Source organism: Verruconis gallopava (genome assembly GCF_000836295.1).
Source record: "Verruconis gallopava strain CBS 43764 unplaced genomic scaffold supercont1.2, whole genome shotgun sequence".
In the NCBI taxonomy this organism is placed as follows: domain Eukaryota; kingdom Fungi; phylum Ascomycota; class Dothideomycetes; order Venturiales; family Sympoventuriaceae; genus Verruconis; species Verruconis gallopava.
In genome coordinates, this window is record NW_015622138.1 from 1,055,044 (window position 1) to 1,072,738 (window position 17,695).

Consider the following 17,695-nt stretch of genomic DNA (forward strand, 5'->3'; position numbering starts at 1 on the left):
AAGCTTACCTGATTTGACGTAACAGAGGCCTTGTTCTTGTCCGCTGTCACTGCTCTGCTCGTTGCAGCGGAATCCATAACCTGCCAGGCATCCAGAGCGCTCGACCGTAACGACGACGAGGATCCCGCCCAGCCAGAACAAGGCGGGCGTGTTTGGCTTTGGGCGCGACGGACCTGTCTTCGATGCCTCAGCAGCTTTCCGAGTCTCGCAGCAGTAAGCTGCTTCCACCATTGCTGTGCGCGGCCACGCGTCTCTGCTAAACACGGGCCGCAATGTCCGCTGAAGCGTATGTCACCGCTCCCTCGGGGACCGGCACGCGCGTTGGACGGGCTGTGGTTACTCTTGCGGGTGTTGCAGCGCTAATCGCTACTCTCACCACCTGTGTCTCAATATGGCTTCAGGCGTACGAGCATCTTGATCTTTCTGTCTGCTGTCGTGCTAAGACATCTCAGGAAAAACTACCGAAAACCACTTCTCCAACGATATGTCATACGGATACTGTTGATGTGTGCCACTGCATCCTGAGATCGTGGAGTTGGAACTAATTGCGCGTAGGGTGCCCATATACTCGGCTGCCTCGTGGGCGAGTTTGATTTCATTGAGAGCGGCGTTCTGGATTGATCCTTTCAGAGACGTCTACGAAGTACGATGTGACAGCTTCTTGAAAAGGGCGGTTTGCTGATAATGTCCAAGGCATTTACCATCTACACGTTCTTTCAACTTCTAATCAACTTCATTGGCGGGGAACGCGCACTTATTATCCTCATGTACGGTCGACGACCTGTCTCGCATCTTTGGCCCCTCAACTACGTCCTCCCAAAAGTCGATATATCCGATCCCCACACGTTTCTGGCAATCAAGCGCGGGATCTTGCAATATACTTGGATGAAACCTCTGCTGGCCGTGGCGACGATCATCATGAAGGCAACGAACACGTACCAAGAGGGCTATATTGGACTGAGATCGGGCTACTTCTGGAGTGGCTTGATATACAATATCAGCATAACTATCAGTCTTTATGCTCTTGCCATGTTTTGGGTCATTATGGCCGACGACATGCGACCTTTTCGACCCATGCCAAAATTCCTCTGCGTCAAGGGGATTATCTTCGCATCGTACTGGCAGGGCTTCTTCCTATCTATTTTAGTGTGGCTTGGTGCAATCCCCGACGATGTTCCCGGATACACGCCGGACAATCTTGCCGCATCCATACAGGACGCTTTGATCTGCTTCGAAATGCCCTTTTTCGCTTTCGCACATTGGTATGCTTTCTCGTGGCATGACTATGCGGATGTCACAATTTCCGCGGCTCGAATGCCGGTCAAATATGCCTTGCGAGATGCATTTGGCCCGGTAGATTTAATTCAAGACACAAAGCTCACGTTCGGTGGAGGCGACTATGACTATCGATCATACGATGCGAAAGATCATGTCTTGGCTCATGAAGACTCCTCCACACGCACCGCACGGATGATGGCAGGCATGCGCTACGAACGGGGCGGGAAGGGCAAATATTGGATCCCAAGAGTTGAGCACCATCATCGTACACCGCTCCTAGGATCAAGCAAGGCAAGGACAATGAGTCCTGGGGTGGGACATTCAACTAGGTCATACGATCGTGACTACGGCACCACGGACGGTGACGTTGACATTGTGCTGGATGCGGAGGAAGAAAAGCTTTATGAAAGCGCCCGAGCGCTTGAGTTTGGCGACTGGAATGTATGCGCTTCATGTCAGTAACTGTCGAAGAAGAAACTGACAGGCATGATAGTATCCGGTCATCACGGCTCACACAGCAAATCGCGAAAGTATCCTGCACCGAGATCCTACGATCATCACTGCATCGACCAATCGTCATGTCCTCCAACCAACAAAGACAAACAAGACACGCAGGAAGAGCCGGATCCAAAGCATTCAGGAAGAAACACAAGGGCGAAGGCACAGGTCAAGCTCCAGCACGAGCACGAGTAAGGACTCGAAAGGCAAAGACAAGAAAGAAAATTCGTCTAGGCCGCTACTGGGTAGGGCATCGCATTCGTCAAGTAGTTCGAGCAAGTCGGATCGAAGTCAACTTGTCGATCTTGTTGTTGAAGATCACGAGGCAGAACAAATTGAGCGAGTGCGCGCAAGAAAAGAAGGTAGCCCAGCTTGGAATGAGGCTGAACCTAAGCATTTTGTGTAAGTGGTTTCTCCGTCTTTCAAGAAATTTGCTCTACATAGGATAGCTAACTGATGACTTTCTGGCCAATAGGCGAACGTATCCAGACGACAGTCAGGAGGAAGAGGTTCAGGAGGGTTTCGAACCCGATAAACACGCATACAAGCAGCCGCACGGCGACGAGCACGTTCACAACTTGGACCGCCCTTTTTCAGTAAATCAGAATCCAGATGCAACAGGTGGGGAAAGCTTTGAGGGCAGCAGAAGAAGCAATGACGAGAATCAGTGGACACATCGGGCCTTTCAGCACGACTTTAGCGACGAGCGCAACGCTTGGAGTGGTGAGCGATAGCACGTAGAAACGGGCCGCGTTTGCATGTGGTGTGGGGTGCATGAATTGTTTGATATGAGTTGTCTCGAGTACGAAGACCCCTTCGCTGGTCGTTTCTTTCTGGCACTGTGCATTTGCAAGGCTCTGCACCAGCTGGCGCATCTCGTGCCCGGACTTTGTATTTGTGCTTTCGATCTTGACCTAACGCTCCGTTGCTCCCGTGAGCGTTTACTCTATCTGCATAGCATGGGAGTTGGTTCTTCAGATATCCATGGCTATAAGTGTGCCTTTTGTGGGCGATTTAAAACAGGGACAATGGCAAACGAACAAACCCTAAGGACAAGCATCCTATCTTGCGTTTTTGGTCCATTATCTGCAGCTGAGTTTATTTTCCCCCTCAAGAGCCTACGCAGGGCTGTGGAATAGTCATGGAACCTTACACGCCTCCGGAAGTAATTTTGACGTCCGCATCACACAAATAAATCGGATGATAACGACGCCTGAAAAGACGCATTCCCAGCTTGGCCTTCGCTACACATGCCCTGGTGCAGCATCTGTGCGCCGATGTTCGCTAGCCGCGACCATTCTACGTTTTCCAGTCCAACTTCCTCTCGCTCAGCCTTCACAAACCGTCTCACACATCTCCTGAACCACTTCACGCCCGCCCTAGGAGCGCCAGCACATCCCGGATGACAAGACATGTAATTTAGCACATTGTCCAGATTTGGCCCTCTCGATGGTCTCGTGAGCCCACGTCCAATCGCTCCATATGCCGCCCTGGCTGGTGCTGAGCGCGTAAAACACAGAACGGGCCAATGAGCATCCTCAGACGTGTACTGTCAGAGCTTTCAACTGCAGACGGTAGAAAGATACCGGGCGGTTAGAAATAGATGCGAGGGGGGCGAGCCTGTTCCTGGATTCGCGCGTGGGCATCGAAATGGGCCAACGAATTGGATTGGACTCGTTGATGCTGCCGCTGACACAGTTCCCGCGCATTTTCACAGATGGCCCTGTCGCAGATGCAGAATCTCCACGCACTTATACGCGCACCTAAGTTGTAGTTGGCTGCTCTGTCCGGGTTATATGCGAGGCACATTAATGCAGTTTGGAGCCGCTCCATTGTCCGCTTCATGTTGCCTTCTTTCTCTTTCCCTCCCCCTCCTGTCACATCCAAGTTTCCCTCTCGCCTTTTTTTTCCCTGATCTGGGATCTGGGTCTTTCTTCAGAATCTTCTCTCGTTTCTTCCTTCTGTGAATAGAAGAAGCCTGCTATTCTTGTTTGCATTGCTTATCGAACTGCACACTGTTTGGATGTGTGATCATCCTTTCCGCTACCAGCCAGAGTCCTTTTCATCTCTCTTTGCTCATACCAAGGAATCACCCGGGCACGCAGATTCTGTCACTCGCGCGGACTCCACATTTGCTTTCTTTCTAGCGCAAGATTAGTCGAAGGCAAGAGTGCTGGGTACTTTCGTCCTTGATTCAAGTCCATCAGAAACACGTGTTTGAGAGCAGGGAAGAGCGATAATGAGAGAATAAACCTCGGCCGTTGAAATCAACAATGGAATATAATAATGTCAGTAGGGAGCGGGGAGATAGCTGTCGCTGGAGTCTTTGCATTCCAACTCATTCCAGGCCAGCCTCGAATCCGTTTGATGGTAGGTTGCGCACTATTACAGCGTCTGATAACCATGTTCATATTCGTCCGGATGATCCATATAACCTTTGCTCTGTTGTCCATTCATGCTGATTCTTCGGACCGGCGGTGTTCCTCCTCAGAATTATTCCATCGAGCAATTATGTGATACAACATCAAATTTCGAAGCAGAACTAACGCAATCATGAAATAGATCAAAAAGGAGTTCGGCTCACTTACAACTCTCCGCCTTCACCCATCTCACCTATTGCATATGCCGCTCCGATACGGAGAAGACCTGCAACTTCTGCGTCTCAAACTATGAGAACAGAGGCGAGGCACAAATCTTGGTTCAAGCATGATCCAGTTCGAACTTCGAGTCAGCTGAAGACAAGGCAGTCACGAAGCTCAAGTTTCTCGACATTGAAGCACTCTTTAACCTTGTCAAAGAATAGACCTAGCATTGGCTCACCGACAGATTTTCGGAAGCTCACAAACACCTTATCCGAGCCAATGCCAGTCCGACGCAGAAGCTTTCGGCCACTCGAATTGAGCATCTATGTAGAACCCAATGGCAGATTATCCCCACTGCCCGATTTCTCAACCGACGATTGGGAGCTCAAGATCCCCGGCCTTGACAAGCCGCCACAGGCCCTCCTGCGAAGGGAGACGGTAGATAACTCACAGTTGAGCAGCGGATTCACAGTGCCAAGGAAACCTTTATCAACCTACAGTGGCTTCTATGAACGTAGGGGTCTAGTGTCAGAGCCATCCCTACCCCGTTTTGAAGAAGGATCAGGATCTATGTTAGCCCATCGTCGTGCTGAAGCTGAAGTCTCCGTGTCTGATCTCGGTACAATCGACGAGAACCGTACGCCTACATTGCCTGCATCGCAAATGGACGATATGGCATCATCGGCTTCAAATTCTTGGAGTCAACGTAGCAGCGGTTACACAGTTACTGAGATCAGGCCACAAACTAGCATCACACGACACGTTCGCACGGAAAGTAGTGGTCGTCAAGCAAAAGGTAGCCTGCGCCGCTCGAAGAGTAATGCGGTAGATGAGGCCATCAAGGAACTTAACTCAATCGTAGAAGAGAAGAGAATCAAGGCAAAGCTCAGCAGTGTGGGCAGCCCGCCCCTTTCACCAACAAGCCATGTTCCCGCCATAGCTCCGTCAATGACCGTTCGCGCAAGGTCAGAAACTCTCACCGATATTGGCTCAGCATTTAGCACGTCCATCACTAAGCCTCTAACCGCTGGCTCGAGCCCGAGCACTGCCTCTTCGCGCACCTTCGCTCAGTCACCGGTTCCGGATCTACGCAATACAATCACGGAAACATCTGAACATTCGACACACTCGAGTGCCACTGCCTTGCCTCAAATGATGGCACCAGTGTCTAAACCTCTGCAATCTAATATCAGCAAGACACCTACGACTCGAAAGGAGCGGCTTTCCATCTGGCTCAGACGTGTCTCCAATGCTTCTTCGGATGTCATTCCCTCGCAAAGATTCTATCAGCTCAGCGCCAAGGATATTGGCGTTGACATACATGCTGATCATACTCGAAGCCGTGCGTCGACAGACACGATTTCCACATTCTCAAGCATTGGATCGTCGGACACGGCGTACGCAACGCCAGCTACGACCGCGGTGCCATCTCTATCGCCTGCTTCAACTTTTCAGGAGACTCCGCGACCAAGCATTTCAAAGAGCGCACAATACGGACGTAGGCTACCAAAGCGCGGCCTGAGTATCGACACCACGCTCTCGAACGGATCGCGGACTGTGCCGCCAGCATATCATGAACTAGACCAGCATCCTGCTCTGGTCAATGGCGAGCTGACCCCAAGCCGCATTGGTGTTGCTTGTTAGCTCTGTTGAGATGAGTAAGTTGATGTATTTGTGGCCTTACAACTCGTGAATATACCGATTGTATGTTTCGAATTCATGGGTTTATGGATATTTTGGGATTGGGTCGGAAAAGCTGCACTGCCTTGCGGCTCTTGGTCTATTTGATACCCCTTCATCTGCGCCTCGTGCATGTACTCGCGCTGAGTTACATGAGGTGCCCTGAATTTATGTAGAAAAAAAATTTAATGCAGACAAATGTGCTAGCCGCGTCATATTTTGCTCATTCATGTTCGAGACCTCACACGCACCTTGGCTGCGCTTGAGATGCTCCTTCATCACCTCGAGGTGTTAATTACAAATACTGGCGTGTTATCTTCTTCAAAGAGTAAGCAGGTCGACCACAGAGCTTGTCTCTAGGCGGCCTCTTGAATCCAAAGGATTCGCCATATCCATTCCGGGCGGTAGCGACGAGGAGGCGTCAAGGTGCACGTGCATGCGCATGTGCACTTCCGAATGTGGATGACCCAACTTTTCTGATCAGCTCTCGAGGCCTCCACGACTGTCCGGAAAGTAACAGCCAAAGATGCATCCAGCCTTTCATTCAGCTGATCCAAGCAGAACGCCTCCAGATGACCCTCGTCCGCTCGAATTCTCTACACCGAGTTACGATAAAAGACGACAAGGAGAAGAGCGTGTGCGTCAGCTGCCGCTTTCGTTGTCACGCGCGCACGGCGAGCAGTGGGACAGAAGCGCAAAAAGGCCGATCGTTCCCCAGACTCTGGATCTGGCGGGCGCCTCGACGGCGCGGTGCCGAAAAGTCATACACACGCCCCGTCGTGGCAGATTGCGCGTTCTGTGGCTGACTAGGATTCTATTCTCTGTTCTCTCGGTGGGTGTGCTGCCCAATAGTGGGTAGCAAGGCGCAGCAGCTCTCGTACTCGCACCGCACCACGAGGCCTTACGAGCGGCTTTGTAGCTTTGTGTGTTATCAACTCAGCCCCACGAGGACGCCCGTGAGCCTGAGTCCATAGTAGAGGATACTAGCACTGAGTGGTAAGAGCTTTGCTCTGCAAGAAAACTGATGACCTGCAGGCACCATTCAAATTGGGCCATGTCGAATGCACTCGAGCACGAAAGATTTTGAAATATGGACATAGACACGTAGAATCATATGTTCTCATGGCTAACATTGACATGAAAATTGAGGACGCGCCATTCTCCACCAAAAGAGTACACGCAGCACCGAGCCATGCTTTCGTGTCCAACCAAAGTGGACGACCTAGAGTCTCCGCCCCATCTGACCCACCATATATCGTGTCCCTCCCTATCACCTTCTGATACGACGCCCATGCCATGATCATAAATGCCAAAGATGAAGTCATACATCGCCACCCAGGTGTATCGCTATCGCTCAAAGTATCATGTGGTAATACAAGCAGCTGCTGAAGGAAAAAGACGATTGGTAAACAAAAACAGAACAGGGGATATCCGAAATACCACCGTACTTATCTATTAGTGATGCAAGAAACAAAGCCAGGGTATACAGACAGTGACTCCTGTACTCCAGGACTCTCGCAAGTGATTGCGCTGTGTTCTATGTGCCGCACGTTCAAACCAGGCTTGAAAAGAAGTATATGCTGAGATATAGAGTCGCATGAGGCGAAATACAGGTGCTACTATGTACGACAGCGCAGCCCAAAATTATTCAAGGTGAGATTATTAGTGAAGTCCTAAAATGGGGGTGGTGGGTGAAGGAGTGTGGAAGACCCAAGGGTGGCGCATGAGCAGCTGGCAGGGAATGGCTTGCCTCGAGAAATGTGACCCTTGTCAACGTTTGGCCTCAACTGTGCGCCTGACTATGTGCGGGATACCGGCTAGGCTGAACATGCTCAGGAGGTGTACTGTCCTGAAAATAATGCATTTGGTATGGAGGGGCATTCGGAAGCTGTTGTTGTTCTCCGTAATCAGACATATCCCATGATGATCGCCCAGAAAGTGCTCCAGGCTCGTTAGTGTATTGCCCCGTGTTCGCAGAGGACGGATATTGGGGGGCCCAGTGACCTATAGCAGTCATGGCTTGGGATGTCTGCCTAACTGGCTCGTATGGGCTTGAAGTGACATCGATGGCCGCTCTGCTGGACACATTGCTTGACAAGATGGTGGAGACTTGGTAACTCTGCGACGCGCTTGAACTTGTAGTCGATCGTGGCGAGGTGCTCGGAACATGTTCGACGGCTTCCGGGATCGACACGGCGAATCCAGCAGTCGTTGAAGGGGTTAGAATGGCACTTGTACTCGCATAGCTTGCAGACTGTTGAAAGAATGTCAGCAGGCCATACCATATCCCTGCACAAAGGGTCACCTACGTATTTTCCGATGATCTTCTTCAGAGCGCTACTGAGAATCGACCACGGGAACACTTTAACGTCCTTCTCGATGTTCCTGGGCTTTGGATTTGGGAAGCCCATGATGAGCCGGAAGAAGCTCTCACTGTCCTCCTTCTGCTTCGAAACGGTGAGCGGCTTAAAGCCTTCCAAATTTCGCCTGATACGGTTTTTCTCTTCCACCGTAAAGCGGACGCCTACCAATCCTTCTAGGAGCTGAATGGCGTCTACGCTTGTGACAAAACATTCCCCTCTCTCTTCCCAGAAAATGCAGCTTACGCAGTGCGCACCCTGTGTGCGTTCCTCGACGGTAACCGGTTTGAAGGATGCGCGAATAATGCTGTCTTCTTGACGTCTATGAAACTCTACCAGGCGTCTCTTGGCTTTCTTCTCTTCATTTGTCCAGCTAGGAAAGTCGGCCATCGAAATAAGTTCTCCCTGGATATCAAGTTCTGCCTTCGCTGAAGGATATATCGCGTAGGGATTGAATCCCGGAGTGCGGAAAGAGGAAGTAGCCTGCGGTTGCAAAATTGACGTCCTGATCAAAGGCGGATTTGAGGGAGGTGTTGCGTTGGCTTCTCCATGAGAGCGGCTATCCTGAGGCGTTGCTGACATTCTGGGGCTAGGACTTGGGCGAGAAGTAGAAGAATGGACTCCATAAGCTCCTAAACTAGGAGATCGGCCTTTGATGCCGCTGTGCCTTGGGGGGCTTCCTGGGTAGGCATAGCTTGGCCTCTGAGTGATTGAGGTAGCATATGGACGCTGCTGTGAGATCGAACGTTCATAAATTGCCGGTACTGTGAAGAGCCCACCAGACTCATAGGTGAATGCATTTCCTTCAGGCACCGCTGCGAATGCACCTTGCGATCTAGGTTGAAGCGTAGTACTTGCAGAACGCTTAGCTGGAAGCTGAGAGTATTCTGATGTATCTTCTGCATACTTGCGCTTTTTATGAACTTCTAACGGAGCAGTGTAGGTCGAAAAGGGGGAATTATCGAGATAAGTGAAGGTATCCAGAGACTTCATGCCTAAACTCTGCCCGTTTTCGTCCTGCACGCCTAACAGCAGCGGCATAGCTGATTGTTGGGTAGGATCTGAATGTCGATATGGTGGTACAGTGGTTTGAAGGGTATAGTGATGATACGGGTCACGATAGAAGTTTTTGATCAAAGAGACTGCTGCAGCTGTGCTGCCGAACAGGATCGTGAACGAATAATTGCGTGTAGTGTAGTCAACCTTGCTGCGAACGCTAAGGCAAAAAGTTTCGCCTGGCCTGCCTGTATACGGGCCTGTTGATGTGATTTCTGGCGAGGGACGGGTTCTTGCAGCAATAAGTGCTGCAGGATTCGCCTGAAAACTGGTGTCACGCGGCTCGAACGACTGGTCTAGATATGGCATTTGGTGTGATGAGACAAGTGCATGGGATTCGCCCACCTGAGAACTTGGATACTGCGAGCCATAAGAAGGTTGCGTCGGGCCGGCGTAAGTCTGCTCTTGACCCAACCTTGTGGAGTTATAGCCTGGTCTCTGTGTCAGTCAAATGTTCATGCGCCTACTCGGGACGAGCCGGCTGTGCAATATTGACTAAGCCTTGACGCAAGAGGCCATATGAGCAACACTCACCGTACACATATGATTCTTGCGGCTTCTCGTAGCTCGACATGGACGTGGGGCGGTATTTGCCTTGCTCCTCACCACTGACTCTTCAAAGAGTCGGCCCTAGGACGCAGGGGTAAGACTTCTTTACCAATAAGATGTTGTTTGGTGGGAGTGCGAAGTTGCCTCGAGGCCGTTCAGGCTCCTGACGTAGGCTGTTGGTTAGCCCTCAGCCTAATGACTCTTCACAGGTACTAGGCAACAGCCACTCCCACAAGACAGCTTCACATTCTGTCCAAATGTTGAAAGTGGTTGGTACAACTAACTTACAGCATGAGTGTTTTCTCTGGAGTGGCCTGCGGTAGCCCGACCGCGCCAGTAGTCTGCTGCTAATACGCCCAGGCTGCGAGTTTATCTATAAAGTAGCGCTTGGAGCTACTTCTTAGTCCACACCCTTGTGTTGAAAAAAAGTTCGTATTCGGTTGCATAAAGTCCGGAGTACTACGTGATCGTCCGCAAGATGAGACTGTCGCAACTCGAGGACATAAAGGGACCTGACGGCACAGACAGGATTGTATAGAAGTATAACAGTGCCTGGCTTGTAGCTCAATGGAAGCCTTCGAGAAGCCTTTCTGTCAGCACAGTTACTAGAGTTCGATATGGCTAAGACAGGAGAGGACTGCGAACAAAATGTTTGAACACCCAGAATTTGCATGAAACGAGGCTGATCGTTTCATAAATCGACGGATGGATTCTTTTGCGAGGTAGAGTCATGATTTATTTTTTTTTCATCCTGGGGGTCTTACCTTGCAAACGCGCCCACGGAGCGACCAGGTTAGAACGCTGCGGACTTGGAGGTTTCCTAAGGGGTGCCTCTTTTTGAAATTCCCTCAAACCATGCAACAAGGAGTTGTGCCCGTGGTTGAGCAAGCGGTTAAATTCTGCCCAACACTCAGCCTAGATTCGGAAGCTGGGAGCGTAGCCGTGAACGAGCGAGTTCAGTGCAAGAACTGGGGACAGCAAAGAGAGCAGCCCTGCGGACCACGTCACAGCATAACCTAACGCTTGGCTTTTGAAGTCCAAGCATTTGTTTCCGAAGCTGCGAAATCTATTCACTCACGTAAGAGACGACTTTAGACATCCAACTCTGGGATACATCGACCAATCGGTGATCTGACGCAGCGGATGTTGGGAAGCAAACGCAGAGGGGATCCAGGTCCATGGGCGGACCTAGCGAAGGCTCTTAGAAGATGCAACGGAGCCGTTTGAGCGAAGGCTATTCAAGCTTAGAAGCGTCCGTTGTTGTGAGTACGAGCCGCGTGAAGATGCCGGATGCCGGGTTTGGGACGCGTGTGAGATTGACGACAAAGGTGGAAAGGATGTTTAAAAGAAAAAAGGCAGAAGGATGACAGGGTGGATGCCAAAAGAGGCTGAGGCTGGATTAGCTGAGGTTCTCAGTCGAATACTGAAGCGAATAAGCGCTTGATCATCCACTGTCGGTAGGCAATGAGAGCGTGCTGGAAGATGACGGTTAAGGGCAGTCGACGAAGGAAGCAGCCAACGCTTTGACAAGATCAGAACCAAGGTCAAGAGAGCTAACAAAGCAACTTGGGGTGCAAGAAGGTTTGGTCCAGCTGAAGAGGGCGGAGCCGGGAGGGCGAGATAGGCGTAGACGAATGACGAAGGGCCGCCTGCAAGAGTGATATAGCACCACTAAGCTGGCGCAAGAGACCGTTCAACAGCAGTAACGAAGAGCCCCATGATGAGGCGCCCCAAGCAGTACGACACAAGTATCAAGGATGAACCAGTCAGCTCGTTCGCCATGCGATCTATAACGTGATTCGACGTGCCTAGCTTCGCCTGCCGTCGTAAGGGGGAAAGTCGCCTCCGCACGTCAAACGAGGACATGGCGAATGTGACGAATCCGCGGTTCGCCCATGCAAGTGCTGCTGTTGGCGAGAAGGCTTTGTACTGGAATGACTTGGTCTGGCTTTGCGAAACTTCTAAACTTGTGCTATGCAAGGGAACGTTTTTCTCGGCACTAGCCCGCCGGGATCCGGCAAGCCACGCTCGTACGCTCCAGCAGCCAGGCTCGTCTGTCAGATCCTGTACATGCACAACCGCCCTGAAGCGGATCACTCGCCATGCACAGCGCACTGCGAAGCCGTCCCTATTTCTCGGTTTGCCGCGCATGATGTGCAGCGCCCCAGCAGCCGCGCTCGTTTCACGAGGCAACGAGTATAAGTACGCAACGACCTCGCCGTCCGATGCTACGGTCCTGTCCACGGCCACTCCACGTCGCCCTGTGCTCCAACCCTTGTCTAGGCTGCACTGGACGACACGTTTCTGTATGAGATGATCATCATGATCAGGTGGCCGGCCGCTACGCTGTGCAACGAAACGGGACGCTTCCAACGTCCAGGAATCACTCGTCGTCGACAACGTGTCCCGCAACAATGAGTCCGGCACGTCCGTCGCCGGCAAATGACTGTCGTCCCAACGAGGATGCTCCCCTTTTCAGACCGCAAGCAACGAGCTCGCCACCCCTTCTCAGCTCCCATCGAGGTGGGCAAAGCGCCAGCCTTGATCCAATTGCAGGCATCCATAAATATCGGTGCGCGACTCCTGTCAATGTGAAGCAAGAGAGCGCCATCTCGCCGTGTTACAACACCTCTTCGGCTCGTGTTGCAGATCCGCAGTTCTTCTTTTGGCTTGCAGAACGCCACGTTCGAATGTGGAAGTGCCATCGGCTCGTTCGCCACGAGGACTTTTCTTTGCTTATTCCGCCGCCATGTCGCTGAGGACCGGGTCAAGCCCCTCAGGCAGGACGTCCGAATCCTATCTATCATTTATTATTCCTGCGTGTATCTCGGGTGAGAAAATACTTAAAAAACCACCATGGATTTGCTGAAGCAAACGTGCATCTAATAGCCCCGCTTTACTGCAGAGCTTGCAAGGACACCTTGACCGACAAAGCAAGTAGACAAGCCCGTCTATTGAATGCCAACCGCTTCCTGGATTCTCTCGTCTTGCTTTCAATCTCCTGCGTGTTCAATCCGATCTTGACCTGCGTCCAAGCTTTTAGCTTGGGGCAAGCAATTACCTTGCAATTCCAGATTCCATGCGCCTCTTTGCGTTACACGTATGTCCTCTGAATTTTGTTGCCCACGGACATCTGCGAAGAAGTGCAATTCACCAATCACTGTCGTAGACTGGATAAGGCGATTTTCTTCCTTGGATTCTAGAGTCCAGCACATGGTCTTTACCCGCTTTGTTCCTTGGAGTCCTTACTGCAGACTCACTTTGTTTGTCGATATCACGGAAACTACCTCCAACAGAGATTGTATGGCGACTTTTGCGGGTCCTTCAATCTTGCAAAATTTTGCCCAATGCACCTTGTGAGACGGGTCGACGATGTACTCTCAACATTGCCACCATCTTTAGGCAGCTGATGAAACCACATAGCTGCACGCTTCTGAAGTCTTCATGCAGCCCCTCTTTGTTGCAAGCCCCTCTACGCTTCTTTGTGCCAATCAAACCTTGCAATTCCATACAGTCCATGCAAATCTAGAGGCGGTTCATCTTACGGTGTTGGTAGGCTCTCAGACCAGATAGAAAAAACAAACAGTGTGTTCATACCGCTGGAAGGGAGTTGTCAAGGAGAAAGTTAGCCCCAGAACGGTGGGAATCAAAGAACAACTTCCTTTACGAAGATTGTTACTGCACTTCGAAACCGAGGCTTTTTACACTGAATCAAGTCGGCTTTGTGACGTACATTAGAAGTGCTCGGATAAACCACGACAGGCGGCGAACTTGAAAGTCGCCGCAAGCAATCATAAGCGCGAATTAGATGTACTTCTTTTACACTACACACGAAAAGGTGTTCTTGCTTGAAAATACGTAATGAGATCGATATTGTTTGGCATTATTGATTATTTCGTTGTTCCTAGCTTACGCTCAGAAACTCAAATCACATGTCAGGTCGGGATTGCGGTTGAAACAACAAGCAAAGAGGTGTAAAAACAAACTTCACGGTTGTACCAGGTTGGCATCGGGCTTTACGATCCTGCACAATGCCAGGCAAAGCAGATACTGGACATGGTACAGAACGGCAGAACCAAAATGCCGGCCCCTTACTCGAGCAACACCCTGTCGAGGGCCCTGTCGACCACAGACCATCAATCAACTAGATCTGTGACTGCAGGATCTCTGTGGAGTGATAGGCCGATGTGCCACCCAAGAATTAGGTCATATAATCTTGAGGATGAAATGGCAATTGCGCTCGGCGCGGCGCTCGATCTTTGTTGATTGAAAAGGATCATGTTCACCCGTAATGAAGCATTATCCAATAAGGTACGACCCGAGCAATCTTTGATTGCTTAGCAAGTACCTACTCTTACGCGAAATAGGCTAAACGTGGTCGTTGTTAACAAAGTCCTAGATTCTTGGACAAGGTCGCTCCACACCACTGAAACGCCAGGGTTTCGGCTGCGTTCAGCGTCGTGCAGCAATCACTCATTCCAGACTGGACCGCCCCTGTCAACGATGGAAATGCCTAGCAGCATACTTCATCATCTGGACTTGATTTCAAATGCCGCCATCAGCAGCCCTAGATTACGAGGTCATGTAATTATCGAATTCTGTTGAGACTTGCAGAAACAAGTAGACAATTGACGCAGTACGACCGAATTGATCTCCCGGTTCAGCATCTACATTCTGTAAAATTTATCAGACAAGTTCAACATGGCTTTTCCAACGATAATGGGGGGTGCGCAATATTCTCTTCTTCAAAAGCAACACAATTCTCTATGTTCTGGGCAAAGTCTCACATCTCTGGCATTTCTCGGTCCTGCAATTCGGTCATAAATTGCAAACTAGAGTTTGCTTGAGCTACCAGAAGATAGATCGACGACCAATTTACCAAATTGCACCCCTTTCTTCATATCATCAAAGAGAGAATCGATCTGCTGGATATCAAGTCCCTTGACGACACGTGAAACAACGGGCTTGATTTGCTTGGATTTAACCAGATCAATCATGTCCTTGAATTCCTTCCTAGATCCCATTGTCGAGCCACGCAGATCAATGTTCTTCAGGACAGCACCCATGAGGAAGGGCATCTGCGGCCCTAAAGTCATGCCATACGAAACTACAACACCGCCAGCCTTCACTAAGATTAGTTTTGCAACTTTCTAACTAGACGGTGTGCTTACCTTTAATATCCTCATCGACTGACTTACAACATCTCCTCCTGCACCATCGATCACAGCATCAAGGTAGGGGCGGTCTTTCGGTAGAAGGTTCTTGAGCTTCTTTCCCCAATCCTTGTCTTTATAGTTTACACCACCTACAGCTCCAAGCTCCTTGGCTCTTTGAAGTTTCTCTTCGCTACCACTGGTCACATATACCCTAGCACCAGAAGCAGTCGCGAAAAGTAAAGCCATGATGGCAACACCACCTCCAATTCCTGTAACCAAGATGTTTCTCCCAGGTTTTGCATTTCCACTTTTGGTGACAACTGCTCTCCATGCTGTTAAACCTGTAAGGGGAATGCTCGCAGCCTCAATATCGTTCAGATGGGATGGTGCCTCTTCGAGCTCTCCGGCCTTGATCACAATGTAATCACCCAACGTGCCTGCTGGATTCACCTTCGTGCCACCAAGGATCTTGTAGCCCTGGGGGTCTTCGGGACCATCTATGTCATCTTTCCAACCTGAACCAGGATTTATGACAACCCGTTTCCCCTTCCATTTTTGCGCATCTGGGGCAGATCCTGTTGCAACTACTGTGCCAGCACCATCAGCGAGCAGAGGCACACCAAACCCAATTGCTGGGTAGAGATGCTGCCTGATGAACAGATCTCTATGATTCAACGCTGCGGCTGATATCTTGACGACTACTTCGTCGGCTTTTGGAGAAGGATTGGGAAGCTCAATTTTCTCAAGCGGGTAGTAGACAGACCCAGGCTTGCCTGGTATCTGGCGAACCACGATAGCCGACGGCATTCTGTAACAATCCAGTTGTGATCGAGTCCTTTCGAATGAAGGGAGCAGTGTACAAATGTACAAAGCGGTATATGTCAATAAGGTCTATTGCAATAGCATCTACCTACGCGAACCCCAGGATCCGATATAAGACTAACTTATGAAGTCACGATTTCCTGGCTCCGCAGTTTAAGCATTCACCGAGGCTACTCGGCTAGCGGAATGATGCCCGGATGCCCGATGAGACTGAGGCAACAAGGCAATAGAACGCTACCTACGTACTTTTTCGCAATTGAGCATTTTGCAACTTTCACAAGGTTGACCGAATAAGAAACTGCAAAACTAAAACGTCAAATGCCTCGTTAGAAATTTCTAAATGCTACACACAATTTCCTCGTATAATATCAATGTGTTTTTAAAGCCGCTCTATAGTTTATTGCCCGTCTTGTCACCCTAGCTGGCTGCGCTTTCATCCTCGCAGGTGGAGTGTTTGCTTACTCCAGGGGCCACCAAATAAGCCCTAGTATTCAATAAAGTCCGTGTGCTTCCAATTTCGACGCTTTTTCAAAGAAGGAAAAGATTCAACTGTCCCATTTCACGTCCAGCCACAAGCACAGGAGCATCAGGAATTTGTATTCGATGACCGAAAGATCCGAAGCAAGTTTGCTTACAGATCATATATCAAGAAGCAGGATTCTAAGACTGTTTAACAGTCATAGCACGAAGATTGGCTGACTCGTGAGCTCACCACTCAGGACATGGACCTATTCATTCCGGACTTTCCAGACGAACTTCGGACTACGAGATGATTATCCACAGGTTAATTTGATCTACAAAACCAAGTGGTCTAACTGGTCAGTACTATATCTCTGGATTAGGCCTTAGCTTTTCATGCTTGACCGCGCACGCGTCCCATAGATTAACAGCAACGAGAGGGTTTGAGAAGTCAGAGGAGAAATCTTCATCTGCTAAAGTCCCTTAAAGCTCATTTTGGATATAATCTACACAACGAAAGCGCAAGATCGCTGCTGCTATCGTATTAGACCCCAAGCTGGCTGTCTTCAAAACGGTACCTGATGTTCAGTCTAAAATCTTTAGCTCTTCCGATCACTCCTTGTAAGGAGTATAATACATATCGATTCGTTCATGACAAGTACACAGTGGATTGCTTTTAAGCCTCAAAACTTCACCCAGTAGATGATAATTTTACCACATCATCTTTTTAGCGAATTTTCACGTGAAAGATACGGCTTGAAACCTTATAGAATCGAAATCATTTGTTTTCTCCGTACAATCGGCTCGGAATCCTTTGCCGTCTTTCAAGGATGTTACACAAACAACTTGACTCCAATGTATCAAGATTCCAAAGAGCCATCGGTTTCTAAAGTGTAGAATTTTTGCGTACAAGGTCAACAGTAAAGTATCTGAAACGCATGGCGACTTCTTTTAAGAGCTTGGTGAACAAGACACTCCAAAGGCCGTTTAATACAGAGTTTTGGACGGTCATGATTGATCACATGATATTGTGATTTATTACGAATCTCAATGCCGAGTGAGCGAGATACTTTGTATTTCATAATTGAATATAATACAAGCCTCTACTTAGTAAGCTATTGAATACTATCTAAGTTAATACGGCGTCAATAATTATCTTCAATGTTTCTGTCGTTTTTTACCTACGCGGAAAAGAGGTCGTGGCTATGCAAACCTAAGGGCGCTCAGCATTGAGTAAAGCGCGGTTGAAAGTGGC

General features: G+C 49.7%; 4 protein-coding genes across 6 annotated transcripts; 2 read left to right on the forward strand and 2 right to left on the reverse strand.

Annotated features, from left to right (window-relative positions):
* The first annotated feature begins 31 nt into the window (after window positions 1-31).
* Window positions 32-2,987, forward strand: PV09_00861 (uncharacterized protein). The gene is made up of 6 exons (XM_016353663.1): window positions 32-403; window positions 453-506; window positions 556-643; window positions 694-1,719; window positions 1,772-2,178; window positions 2,252-2,987. Exons 1-6 carry the CDS (start codon window positions 273-275, stop codon window positions 2,508-2,510), a joined length of 1,965 nt encoding a protein of 654 aa, XP_016218816.1. The 5' UTR covers window positions 32-272; the 3' UTR covers window positions 2,511-2,987.
* Window positions 2,988-3,368: 381 nt separating this feature from the next.
* Window positions 3,369-6,232, forward strand: PV09_00862 (uncharacterized protein). The gene is made up of 2 exons (XM_016353664.1): window positions 3,369-4,146; window positions 4,339-6,232. The coding sequence occupies exons 1-2, from the start codon at window positions 4,050-4,052 to the stop codon at window positions 6,000-6,002; spliced, it is 1,761 nt and encodes a 586-aa protein (XP_016218817.1). The 5' UTR covers window positions 3,369-4,049; the 3' UTR covers window positions 6,003-6,232.
* Window positions 6,233-7,127: 895 nt separating this feature from the next.
* Window positions 7,128-11,675, reverse strand: PV09_00863. Of its 3 annotated transcripts, XM_016353666.1 has the most exons (7): window positions 11,082-11,675; window positions 10,768-10,902; window positions 10,649-10,715; window positions 10,292-10,593; window positions 9,989-10,166; window positions 8,348-9,885; window positions 7,128-8,292 (listed from the first exon to the last, which is right to left on the reverse strand). In XM_016353666.1, exons 5-7 carry the CDS (start codon window positions 10,026-10,028, stop codon window positions 7,822-7,824), a joined length of 2,049 nt encoding a protein of 682 aa, XP_016218819.1. In that variant the 5' UTR covers window positions 10,029-10,166; window positions 10,292-10,593; window positions 10,649-10,715; window positions 10,768-10,902; window positions 11,082-11,675; the 3' UTR covers window positions 7,128-7,821. The 3 variants fall into 3 exon arrangements, with proteins under 3 accessions (XP_016218819.1, XP_016218820.1, XP_016218818.1); XM_016353667.1 differs by having other exon boundaries at window positions 8,348-9,251; window positions 9,306-9,885; window positions 10,649-11,675; XM_016353665.1 differs by having other exon boundaries at window positions 10,649-11,675.
* Window positions 11,676-14,536: 2,861 nt separating this feature from the next.
* Window positions 14,537-16,122, reverse strand: PV09_00864 (uncharacterized protein). Its single transcript, XM_016353668.1, has 2 exons — window positions 15,175-16,122; window positions 14,537-15,126 (listed from the first exon to the last, which is right to left on the reverse strand). The coding sequence occupies exons 1-2, from the start codon at window positions 15,964-15,966 to the stop codon at window positions 14,836-14,838; spliced, it is 1,083 nt and encodes a 360-aa protein (XP_016218821.1). The 5' UTR covers window positions 15,967-16,122; the 3' UTR covers window positions 14,537-14,835.
* Between the last annotated feature and the right edge of the window lie 1,573 nt (window positions 16,123-17,695).

What these genes read in the sequence shown, in the direction of transcription:
- PV09_00863 (XM_016353666.1), bottom strand. Translation starts at nt 10,028, where the DNA reads ATGTCGAGCTACGAGAAGCCGCAAGAATCATATGTGTACG. An exon ending in GCAAGAATCATATGTGTACG is followed by an intron (nt 9,886 to 9,988) that starts GTGAGTGTTGCT and finishes CACAGAGACCAG; the next exon opens with GCTATAACTCCACAAGGTTG. An exon ending in AGAAGATCATCGGAAAATAC is followed by an intron (nt 8,293 to 8,347) that starts GTAGGTGACCCT and finishes TTCTTTCAACAG; the next exon opens with TCTGCAAGCTATGCGAGTAC.
- PV09_00864 (XM_016353668.1), bottom strand. Translation starts at nt 15,966, where the DNA reads ATGCCGTCGGCTATCGTGGTTCGCCAGATACCAGGCAAGCCTGGGTCT. An exon ending in AGTCGATGAGGATATTAAAG is followed by an intron (nt 15,127 to 15,174) that starts GTAAGCACACCG and finishes ATCTTAGTGAAG; the next exon opens with GCTGGCGGTGTTGTAGTTTC.
- PV09_00862 (XM_016353664.1), top strand. Translation starts at nt 4,050, where the DNA reads ATGGAATATAATAATGTCAGTAGGGAGCGGGGAGATAGCTGTCGCTGG. An exon ending in AGCCTCGAATCCGTTTGATG is followed by an intron (nt 4,147 to 4,338) that starts GTAGGTTGCGCA and finishes ATCATGAAATAG; the next exon opens with ATCAAAAAGGAGTTCGGCTC.
- PV09_00861 (XM_016353663.1), top strand. Translation starts at nt 273, where the DNA reads ATGTCCGCTGAAGCGTATGTCACCGCTCCCTCGGGGACCGGCACGCGC. An exon ending in GTCTCAATATGGCTTCAGGC is followed by an intron (nt 404 to 452) that starts GTACGAGCATCT and finishes AAGACATCTCAG; the next exon opens with GAAAAACTACCGAAAACCAC. An exon ending in CTTTCAGAGACGTCTACGAA is followed by an intron (nt 644 to 693) that starts GTACGATGTGAC and finishes ATAATGTCCAAG; the next exon opens with GCATTTACCATCTACACGTT.